The following is a 13,614-nucleotide window of genomic DNA, read 5'->3' as shown; positions in this document are numbered from 1 at the left end:
GGTTCAAAGGGTGGGAACAAACCAGTGACGCGTGAACAGGCTGATTTATTAGGGGCGCGGGCAGGGTTCAGCGGCTGCTTCGGAAGCCTCTCTGCTTCTGTCGACACAAGTACGTCACACGCAGAGCCCTGGGCCCTCCTGTGTCGTCTGCAAGGGTCGGGTGAAAGCCAGGGGTTACCGAGGGGGTGCGGGGGCCTCGGCCTCTTGTGGGAGAGATCCGTGCGAGAAACCCATGCGGGCTCTGGAATGTTCCTGCCCGGCCTCCAGTGGCCCGCTGGGGGCATCTTGCAGCTGCAGCTCGCCCTGCAGCAGTCACCCGGGGGCCAGGATCACTCACAGCGCCACCCCTTGACCTGTTCTGGGTAGACTTGCAAAAGCAGAAGTGACGCGAAAACCAAAAGGAATTTGCTTTTGTGGGGAAAATGCTTTATTTTCATGAGATGATGGACTTCAAGGTTTCTGGTGAAAGCTGCTGCTGTTTCCTCTTTCTCCGTCGAGCCTGATCCTGCTTCCCCTGTCCTCCCATCCCTTTGACCACTGTGGCGGAAGCCCTGAAAAACCCTGGTGTTTTCAGAGACCGTGTAGACGCCCGAGGGAGGGGAGGGGAAGGAGGGACCCTCGCGTACTCACTGTTCAGTTCCTGATCGAGTTTCCCCAGAAGCAGCTGGGGCTCCCCCACCTGACTTCCCTTCCCCCACAGTTGTCCCCCCACGCTCCCTCTGCCCCCCTTCCTGCTGCCTCAGTTTCCCTGCCCTCCGCTATGCCCCTGCCCTCCTGCCTCTCCCGGCTATGCCATTCTCGGGGGCCAGGCTCTGCCTGCCCACAAGCATGCTTGCATCACCTGGTCTTAGAGCAAGATGCTTGCACCCTCGAGTAAGCTCTGTCTTGCATTTCCCAAACACGCATCTTTGAAGAGTGGTTTATGCTCTAGAATTGACTCACTGCTCTCACTTCCTCCTGCCAGCGTCTGCCCACTTCCCCCTCCAGGGCCCTGCCTGGTTGGCTGAGCCCGCCTGTGGCCAGACCCCATGGCTCGTTCTCCACCTTGATTCTATCTGCTGGGCACCATTGGACACTGCCCCGGCCTCTCTCCCCCGCAGGCTTTGAGGCCTTGACTACTGAGGGGGGCCACTCGACCTCTTCCCTGCTCTTTTTTGGTTTTATAACGGCTTTTTAAAAAATCTTTTTTGAGATAGGGTCTCACTCTGTTGCCAGGGCTGGAGTACAGTGGCTTCATTGCAGCTCACTGCACCCTCAAACTCTTGGGCTCAGGCAATATTCCTGCCTCAGCCTCCTGAGCAGCTGGGACTACAAGTGTGTACCACCATGCCTGGCTAATTTTTAAAATTTGTTTGTAGACACGGGGTCTTGCTGTGTTGGCCAGGTTGGTCTCGAACTCCAGACCTCAAGCAATCCTCTCACCTTGGCCTCGCAAAGTGCTGGGACTACGGGCATGAGTCACTGCGCCCGGCCTGTAACAGCTTTATTAAGATTCACGTTCCATACGATTCCCCCATTCAAAAGTGTACTGTGTTCAGAGTTGTGTAGCCATCACCACAGTCCCTTTTAGAACTTTTTCATCACCCCAAAAAGAAACCCTGTGCCCATTAGCAGTCAGTCCCCATTTCTCTCCAGCTGTCCCCCAGACCTGGGCATCCACTGATCTGCGTTATGTCTGTGAGTTGCATTTAAACACACACCTGCCTTCTCACCTTCTCTGTCAACCCATGTCCAGGCCCTTGGCTTCTGGCCCACACCCCGGGCCCCTCTCTCGTAGCACAGCTCTGGTTTCTCCTGAAACACTCCGTGGCACTCTGACTGAGGGAGGGACTCCTTTCCTGGCTGCAGACTGCCGCCTGCTGGCCCGGATCCACAGCCCAGCCCCCTCCGGCCACCTTCCCTGCTCACCTCCTCACCCCTCCTCAAGGTCCTCAGGCTTCTTCACACCTTCTCATACCTCCCTACACCTCCTCACTCCTCACTCCTCCCTCCTCCCTATACCTCCCCACACCTCCTCACACCTTCTCACTCCTCCCTCCTCCCCACACCTCCCTACTCCTCCCCACACCTCACTCCTCCTCCCTCCTCCCTACACCTCCTCCCTCCCCACTCCTCCCCACACCTTCTCACTCCTCCTCCCTCCTCCCCATACCACCTCACTCCTCCCCACTCCTCCTCACTCCTCCCCACTCCTCCTCACTCTCCCCACTCCTCCCACTCCCCCCCCACACCTCCTCACTCCTCCCCACACCTCCTCACACCACTGTTGCCTGTTCGCTGACGTGTGTGTCTGGCTGTGTGTTTCCCCAGGACGGGGCCTGCTCTTCCTTATTTCTTGCGGTTTTGAGCCCAATAATTGGGCTGGTGTCTGGAGCAGACTCGGTGCTCACTATCAGTTGATTTAGTGTTACGCTGATGCTCCAGGTAGTAGATTTAGTGTCACGCTGATGCTCCAGGTAGTAGATTAGTTGATGGGCCAGGTAGTAGGTTAGTACTATGCTGATGCGGGTCTTCCGTGAGGGGTGGGGTCTCAGGTGGCTGATGTGCCAAGTAACAGATGGGGGTTTTCCTTATCAAGATAAGAGTAGTCCAAGCAAGTTAGGCTGAGTTACTTACCACCGAGTAAGCCCCACGAAGGGTGGCAAAATGTGAAAGCAAAACTTGCGTCTTTCCTTGACAAGGCCAAATAATTTTTTACTGCTGTAGTTTCTTCTCCCTTTGATGTCCGAAGCAGCAGCTCTGTTGGCAGCGTGTTGTTGGAAGTTTGAGGTGGGGCCTGTGTGTGCACGTGTGGGGCTGTCTGTGGCCTCCGTGTTTCTCTGACCCGTGTTCTTACCCCCATACGCCAACTCTGACTCATACGCCGTCGGATTATCGCGAACGCCTGCTTTCGTACGTTTTAGAAGAAGATTGCAAAGCTATTCAAGAATATGAGGTCAGGCAATTTCATTCTCTTCAGATCAGTATTTCTCAGGAGGTGGTCCTTGGGCTGGCTGTGTCGGAATCACCTGGGGGAACTTACTGAATGCAGGGGGGCTTTTACAATGCAGATCCCTGGGCCCCACCCTGGACCTGCTGGATTGGCATCTCTGCAAGGGGGTGCGGGAGAGCTGGGATTTGTGTTTTTCACGGGTTCCCCAGGTGATTCTTCTGCACATATGAGTCCAAGAATGGCTACTGAAGTCCTCAGAATGTCTTCTAGAAGGTTCCCTAGGGGAAGTGGCTCCTCCCGTTGCCTGTGTATTCTGGGAACTGGCCCACAGAGTCACACTGGGGTCCCCGCCTTGTGACGTCTGCTGAGGGATTTCCTGCAGTTACTTTCAAGTTTCCCTCCAGTCCAGCAAATGGGTTTCCTCCTGCTTTCTCCTCAGACAAGGGGCAACTGTCTCTAACCCCTCGTGTGCCCCCACGGGTCCCAGAGCTGCCTGTCCCCTCCCCCCGACCAGAACCGAAGCTCATATTCCCTGCTTGGCACTGAGTTGATCCCCCCTCAGGCAACAGGTTTCTGTCCCTTGGGCAGATATTTGTGGGGTCTGAGCAGATCCCGAGAGCAGTGCCACGTGCGAAGAGAGCTGAGAAGAGGGGACGAGCGAATGTGACTAGGGCCCCCAGGAGGGAGAGGGGCCCAGGAGGGATGTGTGAGGGAGGGCGGTGGCTTCGGGGGGCTGGCACAGGCCTAGGGCCACAGGAGGAAAGGCCCAGAGGTCAAGGGCGGGGGAACTGTTTGCTTGGGAAGTAAGGAACGACGGTCTTATTTTTCCCCCCAGCTTTACTGAGGTATAATTGACAAATAAAAATTGTATGTATTCGCAGTGTGCAATGCGCTGCCTTGACATAAGTGTACACAGTGAAACGAGTCCCACAGTGAGGCTAATGAATGTATCCACCACGCGCATCACCCCCACCTTGTTTTTGCGACGCGAACACTTAAGGTCTGCTCTCTTGGCAAGTTGCAAGTGCAGTGTTGCTCACGGGGGTCGCCGTGCTGGAGGGTCGATCCCAGGACTCGCTCACCGTGGACGAAGCTGGAGGACGCTATGCCGAGTGAAGTAAGCCCGCACAGGAAGGCAAATACCGTGTGCGCCCGCCTATAAGTGGGATCTAAGAAAGTCGAACTCACAGAAGCAGAGTGTAGAATGGTGGTTGCCAGGGGCTGGAGCTGGGCGGGAAGGGGGAGAATGGAGAGATGTTGGTCTAAGGGTCCAGGCTTGTTGGAATGTGGGTGTTCTGATGCTCGACGATCATCTCTGAAAAATGTCCTCTCCCTTCCACTCTCCCACACCCTTTCTTTTCTCCCAGTGCTGTCCTCTCACACGCACGTTATTTTATTATTGATTGATTGATTGATGGATGGATGGAGATAAGGTCTTGCTCTGTGGCCCATGCAGGAGTGTGGTGACTCAGTCATAGCTCACTGCAGCCTCAGACTCCTGGGCTCAAGGGATCCTCCTGCCTCAGCTTCCTGAGTAGCTGGGACTGTAGGCGCACACCACCATGATGAGCTAATTTTAGAATATTTTGTAGAGATGGGATCTTGCTGTGTTGCCCAGGCTGGTCTCAAACTCCTGGCCTCAAGCTATCCTCCCGCCTTGATCTCCCAAAGCACTGGGATTATAGGCGTGAGCCACCGCAACTGGCCAACACCTGCTTTCTGTCTCCTCTTTGTCTTCTCAAAGGCCAGGCTCCACACTGACTGCGTGGGCACCTCAGCAATTGTGCAGGTTCTAAAGAGCTCGAGAAATTCCAATCTGCAGTATTTTTCTCTTAGAAAACAGCCTAGTTGGATACTTCCATAGTCCAAAGATGTTTTATAATTTTATTTATTTATTTTTTTTTAAAGCTGGTCAAATTTAGCAGATGTTTTATAATTTTAAACATACTGCAAAGTTTCAGGCCTGCAGACACTTATATTCAACGATATTAATTTGGTGCCAGCAAAAATTCTAATAAAGAGGGTGGACTGTTTATCTTAAATAAGAATCTTAAAATAAGAAGTACTTGGCAGGAGTAGACGAGTAACACCTTTATTTTTGTTTTTTAACCATTTTTAAATGCCTTTACTTTTAAAATTATGTGCATGGCATAAAAAAGCATTTGGCATAACAAACATTCTCACAAAATGTAGACCTCACTTTCAGAAAATGAGCCCAGCACCTGTGTATAAAGGGACAGAGGAACCCCAGGCGATGATATCAATTTTTCGGTGTCAATATATCACACCCCAACTTGCCGTGTTTTTCTGTCGTTGCAGGTGATTTTCAAAGCCAAGTCAAAATATTCTCCAGAATTACTCAAATACCGGTAAGTACCCGGGGCGTTTCCCTCTGCGACAGAAGGTGACAGCGCGCACACGGTAAACTTGTCGCTGTGTCTGGGCTTTGCCCACGTTGGTCCTCTGTGGGCGCCCGATGCAGTCCTGCTTGCTCGCCGCCCACAGACGTCGTATCCGTTGCCCGTGAGAGTCAGCTCGCTGGCGTGACTCACCGGGTCTTGCGGCCTACTTACCCTGTTTAGAAACAGGAGCCTGGTGCCTTTCCTAACCACAGAGGAAATAGTCAGGAATAGAATAGATGTGTGTTGCGTCTAAACCTTTCTGAGGCACTTGAGACGTGAAGGGCCTCAGCAGAAGGAAACGGGGTGCCTTGAAGGTGCCAGGTGCTCCTCCCTCCCCATACCCGCCTCTGCCTGCAAGCGCAGCTCTGGTAGTACCTGGCTCACCTGCTGCTGGCCTGAGCACCCTTGTCTCCAGCTGCTGACTGCTGGGAGGCTCCTTGTTTTCCAGAACTCCTGCGCCCATTGCGCAGTTGCCATAACTTGCTACGCAGCTGCTTGCCGGGTATCCATGCACATCCGGCAAGTGGGGTTCTGACCGTTCAGTACTTGGGCACCACAAGGAAGACATGTAGTTGAGAAATATACACTCTGTTTGTAAAGAGGTCTCAACACCAAAACTTCCAGAATTGGGGAAAGCAGTATGTGCAACATGCTGATAGCACGGAGCATCTCTGCCATGGCCACTGTGGACTGGGGGAGTCGTGGACATTTTGTGGAAGAAGAGAGTCTTACGCCAGGTGGGGTGTCCAGGAGAGGCTTGTAATCTGGAAGGTAAACCTCTTAAGTTCTGTGCCAAATTTGTGTGAAGAGGTGGATTTGCATGCTTTTTCTATGGAGGGCGTTCCTAGATAGTTTTTCCCAGATTTTCAAAGAGATCTGTGACTTCCCACAAGCGTAGAACCAGTGGCTTCACCAATGGTCAGATTTGCCTAGAGCAGGGAAGGAGAAAAGGCCTCGGGAAGGGGCGAGGCGGTGCGGCGTGAGTCTGGGTGCTCTGGCGTGCCTGCCCAGGAACACCACGGCCGTGGGCAGATGTTTCTGGAAAGGCAACTCTGGCCAGTTATCTTTTTGGGTCAAAATGAAAAATTTTGTTACTTTAAAATATGTAATACGTATACATAAAAATTTATAAAGACTTTTTGTTTAAAATTCTGAAAATATAATATTTTAATCCCCAGTTTATAGCCAAGGAAACAAGTTCAGAAAGCTTCTCTGAAGTTCAGAAAGTTATGTGATGGTGCTCAGGCCAGGATGCAGGTCCCAAGATTCATTGTCCTGTGCTTTGTTTTTCACCCAGTCTTGCTATCTCCCTGCTCTACTTTTTGGGTAGTTCAGCTCTTGTTTCCACCGGACTATCTGATGGAACTTCAGCGTCCACTATGAAATGATGCTGATCCTAAGGAAGGCAATTTAAAGTACAGGTTGAGTATCTCTAATCCAAAATGTTTGGGGTCGGGCTCGGTGGCTCTCACCTGTAACCTAGCACTCTGGAAGGCTGAGGCAGGAGGATCACTTGAGGTCAGGAGTTCGAGACCAGCCTGAGCAAGACCCTGTCTCTACTAAAAATAGAAAAATTAGCCAGATGTGGCGGTGCGATCCCGTAGTCCCAGCCACTCAGGAGGCTGAGGCAGGAGGATCGCTTGAGCCCAGGAGTTTGAGGTTGATGTGAGCTAGGCTGACGCCACGGCACTCACTCTAGCCCAAGTGATAGAGTGAGACTCTGTCTCAAAAAAAAAAAAAAAACCCTTCTCGAAATCAGAAGTGTTTCAGATTTTGGAATTTTTTTCTGATTTTGGAATATTTACATATACACAATGAGATATTTTGGGGATGGGGCCCAGTTTAAACATGAAATTCATTTGTTTCATATACACCTTATACACATGGGCTGAAGGTGATTCTATACAATATTGTTAATAATTTTATGTATGAAACAAAGTTTTGACTGTGGCCCATCACATAAGGTCAGGTGTGGAATTTTCCAGTTGTAGAATCATGTTGGTGCTCAAAAAGTTTCAGATTTTGGATTTTCAGATTAGGGATGCTCAACCTGTCGTAAATCCGAGTAGACAATTCCCTGTCTTCTCAGGTAACAAACCAGCTAGCATTTCCTCTGCATCCATAATTTTTGCCTTCTATCCCCTCAACCAGAACATAGGTCAAAGTATGAGTTGGGGTGAGAGAACATGCTGATTGGATCGTGAAACTGATTTTATCTTGCAAATGGTTGGTTGAGGCTGAGGTAATTGGGCATCTTCCAGAGGTGGAATGTGAAAGCATTGGTCAGAAGGAAATTATTTAAAAAGTTTTCAACCCCTGAGCACTGGGTGGGGTCTCTAGGTGAGATGTATGCATGGAGACAATCCTTGCTTGATCTTGAATCCAGGTGGTGGAAGGTTGAAGGTTGAATCCAGGTTACTTTGAAGCAAAGTATAGCCCAAAGACAAGCTGTGCTGATGGGTATGGCCGTTTTTATTGGGAGGGGATTTGCAGAGATGAAGGCAGAAGGTGGCGAGAACTACAGTTGGATCCAGATGTTAAAAGCTAGATGTTTCTCACAGTTCTAGAGTCTGGGAAGAAAAAAAAAGTTGGGTTTTTTGGCCCGGGGAGGTTGGAAGTTTCTTGAAGCAGGACGGTAGAGGTTTCAGAGGGAGAAACCTGTTAATTCAGACCTAATGATTTCATTGCCAGGTATAAAGAAGTCCTAGGAATTTATTCATGTTTAGGCACATCTATTTAACTCCCTATTTCTGTTAAACCAGATGCCACTTAGAGACATTTCAGGCCACGATTTATCCCTTGAGATGTTTTGGTAATGCTGGCTTCTAAATAGACTGGCTTCCCCAATTTAATCATGACTCATTTGAAATGAAACACAAGCCATTAGTCTAGAACTAGTTGAAACTTCCCACCCCATACTATTCCTGTAGCAATTCATTGTTTTTGGATATAATTTATATGCAACCCAGCCAAAAATCACTTTATTTCTTTCTCTTAAAGTCCCGCTTCCCCTCACACATCAGGTAGCTTGGAGTTTTGCTGAAGTGGGTACCAGTTTGATTCATTTTTTTCTCTTCTTGCAGTCTGTGTATTTTCATCTCTTTGGTTTGGGAAATGTGAATGCTGGGCACGGGAGTGCTCGAGAGCACTCAGATTTTAAACATTTTCAACTGTTTGCCCTCCATCTTTGATTTTTTTTTTTTTAATAAACAAAAAATATATAGTAAGCCAAAGTAAAAGGCTTTGCTGTTCCCTTTCTTTAAGAAATTTATGGGGCTAGGCGCGGTGGCTCACACTTGTAATCCTAGCACTCTGAGAGGCCAAGGCGGGAGGATCGCTCGAGGTCAGGAGTTCGAGACCAGCCTGAGCAAGAGCGAGACCCCGTCTCCACTGAAAAATAGAAAGAAATGATCTGGACAACTGAAAATATATGTATAGAGAAAAAATTAGCCAGACATGGTGGTGCACGCCTGTAGTCCCAGCTACTCGGGAGGCTGAGGCAGAAGGATCGCTTGAGCCCAGGACTTTGAGGTTGCTGTGAGCTAGGCTGACGCCACGGCACTCTAGCCCGGGCAACAGAGCAAGACTCTGTCTCAAAATAAAATAAACAATAGGCGGCACTAAAGCGCTGTGGTAGCGGGGGAGCGGGCAGCACGCACGTCCCACCACCCGTCTCTGCGTCTCTGCGCAGCTGCCCTGAAGACTCCCTCATCTCTGCACTTACTGACCAGGGCGCTGACCCTCCAGTCCCGCAAGCAAAGCGTTCTTCCCAGACGCTGGGTCATGTGATTTTCTTTTCCTTTGGTCTTTCCTGTCATCATGCCAGGATGAGCTGTTTGTCCTGACCATGTGGTTTGAGTTGAAAAGAGGTAGTTTTGGGGCAATGTACAAAAGTCTGTTTCTATGGCAGCATACTTTTTGGGTACCGTCTACTCTGGCCCCCTCTTTAAAACTCACTCTCCACACCTCCAGATCTCTCCCCTTCTATCACAGCTGACGGTCTGTGGGGAAAAGGGTAGACCTGCAAGGTAGTTTCACATTGTGAAAGGGATACAAGCTTATTTGGGAAAAGATTATAAAATGGAACGTGAAATTTCGTGACTACAGATATGTGGAGAAAAATAAAACAAATCTACTAAACTCCCCCTGCTCCCAATGTAAACCCCCTTCAGCCCTAAGGAGATTCAAAGACGTATTCCATTGTTGGTTTTCTATACATTTCCTGAGACAAAGTTGGGGTTTACGTGCAATTTTCCGTCTTGACTTTTTAACTTAGTGTTAGCTCATACATATTTTTTTCCATATTGTCTCAAATCTCCCAACGTAGCCTGCTTCTTTAACATAGTAACAAGGCTTTTGTTTGGCAGGCTAAGCAAAGCCTCCTAAAGGCTCAGAGAATAGGATTTGAAAGAAATCAAGGGGGAGGAAGGTTTCAGGCAGAAAAATCAGCTTGCATGAGACAGGGAGGTGGGGACGCATGGATGGGCCTGGGAGCGGGAGTAGACCAGCTTAATTAGCACGTAGGGTGTCGTCCGTAGATGGGAGCCACCTGTGGATTGGAGGGTGCAAGGCCGGGGTTCAGGGCGGAGGTGGATCGGGGAACCGTACGTTAGCTCTGGCCAAAGGCGCGAGGCGCCGTGGCGAGGCTGCCACAGGAGGCCCAGACAGGAGGGTGGGAATGAGAATCTGTTGACTTTGACGGCAGGGGTGGGGGTGGCATCAAAGACGGCTTTTAGGAGTCTGTGAAAAGTTGTGGTGCCTTTGACAGAGACAGGGGCACTTAGAGACGCGTTAGAGGAGGGACGTTGGGAATCGAGTTTGGGGCGAGCTGGCTGAGTGTGGGGGCTCCGAGCGCCAGGCTGGGAGGGGCGTGAGTCTGGGGCTCGGGCGGAGGCGGTGGCTCTGGACGAGAGATTTCTGAACTTGGCTGTACAGAAGTTGTGAGAGAAGCTGGAGGAGCGAGCCTGTTTCCCAAGGAAGAGAGTGTAGAGGAGACAGCCCAGGCCGTCCTTCCTTTGGAGAAAGAGGAGGAGGAAGAGGAACCGGGGGCTGTCCAGGCACAAGGTGGTGGGCCCCAGGAAGATTGGGAAGGATGGAAGCCACGAGAGGCCTTTGAGGCTAGTGAGGAGGTCGTGGGGCCTGGGAGGACACGGGGTCAGCAGCGGGATGAGCGGAGCCCGTTCTGGAGGACTGTGTGTGGTGATGGGATGAGGTGAAGGCTTTTTCTAGAAGTTGTTGAAGAAAGAAGGGGCTAGGGTGAAACATGGAGGCACTGAAGGTTGAGGACAGGGGGGAAAAGAAAGCGGAGAAGGAAGGTGTGGGTCCCCTTTAATTCTCACAAGAGCTCTTTGAGGCAAGAACGGAGTCCCGTCTCTGCTGGAAAGATGAGGAGGCTGTGGTTCAGAGTGGCCCAGAGATTCTCATGATGTTGCAGCTCTGCCTGCCTCTCACACCCTCTGTGTCATGCTGGGCAGAAGAGGAAAGGGTGAGGGAAGGAAGAGGGTGGAGTGGAGTCTAATGACCATGGTGTGGAAGCCAAGAGGGAAAAAGGAGGGCAGGGAGCCGCACCCCAGTACCTGCAGCAGTGCCACACTGGACGGGGCGTTGTGGCGGGTTTCCTTGCCTTTATCCTTTTGGTACTTTCCCAGTGTCCACTAGCAGTCTCGCATTGCTTTTATAATGAGGAAAGAAGAATGAGAATTTACATCCACAATTTAATTATATGGTTGACCCTCAAACAACACAGGGGTTGGGGCACCAACCTCACTGCATGGTCAAAATCCGAGTATGACTTTTGACTCCCCCAAAATTTTACAATAGCCTACTGTTGACCAGAAGCCTTCCCAAGAACATAAATAGTCCACTACTTATTCTGTGTGTTTTATGAATTGTATACTGTATTCTTACAATAAAGTAAGCTAGAGAAAAGGAAATGTCATTAAGAAAATCGTAAGAGAAAATGTATTTCCTGGTTGTTAAGTGGAAGTGGATCATCATAAAGGTCTTCATCCTCATCATCTTCTCGTTGAGTGGGCTGAGGAGGTGGAGGGGTTGCTCTTGCCGTCTGGGGGGTGGCAGAGGCAGGAGAAAATCCTCGTATCAGTGGACCCACGCCGGTCAAACCCGTGTTGTTCAAGGGTCAGCTGTGTTTTAAACAACGCCCATGAGGAAGGAAGCAGCTGGAAAAGGTAAGTGCCACACTGTGCCTCTCCAGAGGCTGGCTGCTGTCACCGTGCAGAGTGCGTGAGCACACCGGCAAGGGGCCAGAAACAGTAGGGCTGCACCAGTGGGTTCTGGAGTTTCCAACTTGTGCTCTGCACAAAAGCACTATGGATAACAATAAAACATTAAAAACAGAGCTTTTGAGGAACCGGAATACAGACTTTTGGTGACTCCCAGATGGCCCTGCCTTTCTCTCCTCTCTCTACACGGCCCCGATTCCCCACCACGTGAGAACATGGCCGAGCACAGGTGAGACCCAGAACGACTTCCGAACAGCCCGGCACTCAGTGCTCCACGGGCATCTCTCGGCAGCCCCGAGAGACAGGCCCAGAACACCTCGAGCTCTAGAGAGGAGGAAGCAGGGGCTTAGCCTGGGTGGGGGGCTCACCCCGGTTCGCTAGCAAACTTCATAGTTTCCTGATCCTGCCCTCCCATCGGCCCACTGTGGGCTTCACAGCAGGTTTCAGGAGGAGAAGACGGACTCCTGCCTTAAATGCACCGTGTTCCACGTTGCCAGATGATCCTGACCGTAGAGACGTGAAAATGTGAAGCAAAGAATGTGTCTTAGAATCGAAGGATAGGGCAGGGGCGTCGAGCACTGGGTTTTGGGGCTGGGGACACAGGAAGGCTGGTCCCTGCAGTCCGGTCGGGGAGCTGCTGGAGGTGCAGAGGGAACAGCAGGGCCTGCAACGCGAGGAGGGCAGGAGGTGGGTGTGGAGGGACTTGATCGGTGACCGTGTCCCAGAAAAGAGCCTGTCCTTGGCAAATCATTAATGTTCTTCTCCCAAAAGGAACTTGTTTCTGCTTGAAAAGCTTTGCATGCGTCGTGACACTTGATGTCGAATCCCCAAGGCTTCACAGCGCTGCCCGCCACGGCCCGCGTGGCGAGCTCCAGCTCCGGGGGCGCTGCGCACAGCACACTGCAGCCTCGTGGGGGTGGCCCCTCCTGCACGTCCCGTCCGTGCACCGTGCCCCTCCCTCCAGGCGCGCACGTTCAGCACTGCGCCACCTGCCCTGCCACCCTGCGCTGCCGGGGGCCTGGGCCGTGTCGTCACTCTCCGCACAGGCTGACGAGCCCCAGCCCCCAGCATGGGGCTGTGCAGGGAGGCGCCTGCAGACCTTCCGCCCTGCCTGGAAAATGTCATTCCTCCAGGTTAGGTTGTGTCCCCACCAGCCAGGGGAAGGCCTAGCAGCTGCTGTGAGCAGCTGTGAGCCGTTATAGGAAATAAAAGGGCGGCCTTGTTCAGATATCTAAGGCAGTGCTTTTTGGACTGACTCCTTCCTTCTTCCTTCCCTCCCTCTTCAAACCTGTTTGTGGAGCCCCTGCCGCCCGCAGTGTGGAGAGAGGGGCCGAAGCTCCGTCGCCCACCTGAACTGTGATAAGTCTGCGAAGTGAACGTGCAGGGAACCAGGAAAGCAGATGTCGGGGAAGCCTGACTCTGTGTGTGTGTGTGTGTGTGTGTGTGTACACGTACGTACGTACGTATGTACACGCGCGTACCCGTCCGTCCGTCCTATGTAGAGGCAGCAAAGCCTTTGCATCCGTGCTGTTTGAACTAAGCTGAAGGGTGGGCAGGAGCCAGGAAGACAAAGTTCCTTTGGTAGGATGTGGGCTCCGAAAATTGCATGTGAGACTTTGCCAGTGGATAGTAAATTATTAATTGCAAGGCATAAAATCCCATTCTGGTTAGCTCCAGTAAGCAGAGGGTTATGTCACACTGGCGTCTGAGGGCAGGAAATGCAGCTGCAGGGGGGCAGTGACCTTTGCCTGCTTTTCTTACACTCTCATCTTTCTCCCCCCCATCTCTCTCTCATCTTTCTCCCTCCCTCTGTCCTGTCTAACCCCCATCGTCAGTGGCATGTCAAGTTGGGGCTGGAATCTAGGTTTCCCGCGTCCCAGTCCACGGTGGCTTTTGAAGACACCATCACTTTCTAGCTTCAGAATAACTTCGACCTGATGGTTTTCTGCTCCCAGACTTGAATTGCAAACATATTCAAATTAAACCAGTCTGTTTTGGAGCCAAACAAGGCCGGTCCTTATTTGCATGTCTACTGAAC

At 51.4% G+C, this 13,614-nt stretch overlaps 1 protein-coding gene across 2 annotated transcripts in view; it reads left to right on the top strand.

Moving 5' to 3' along the window:
* The window catches only part of GPR137B (G protein-coupled receptor 137B), a 43,808-nt gene that overhangs the window by 13,881 nt on the left and 16,313 nt on the right, over window positions 1-13,614 (top strand). For both annotated transcript variants that reach the window (XM_012660347.1, XM_012660348.1), the window contains one exon: window positions 5,252-5,301. In XM_012660347.1, coding sequence (XP_012515801.1) covers window positions 5,252-5,301 — 50 coding nt within the window. The remainder of the gene's footprint in view (window positions 1-5,251; window positions 5,302-13,614) is intronic.

The sequence above is a fragment of the Propithecus coquereli genome, unplaced genomic scaffold (genome assembly GCF_000956105.1).
Source record: "Propithecus coquereli isolate 6110/MARCELLA unplaced genomic scaffold, Pcoq_1.0 Scaffold66, whole genome shotgun sequence".
NCBI classification, from domain to species: domain Eukaryota; kingdom Metazoa; phylum Chordata; class Mammalia; order Primates; family Indriidae; genus Propithecus; species Propithecus coquereli.
The sequence above is the reverse complement of the archived record's forward strand: the minus strand, read 5'-3'. Positions and strand labels throughout refer to the sequence as shown.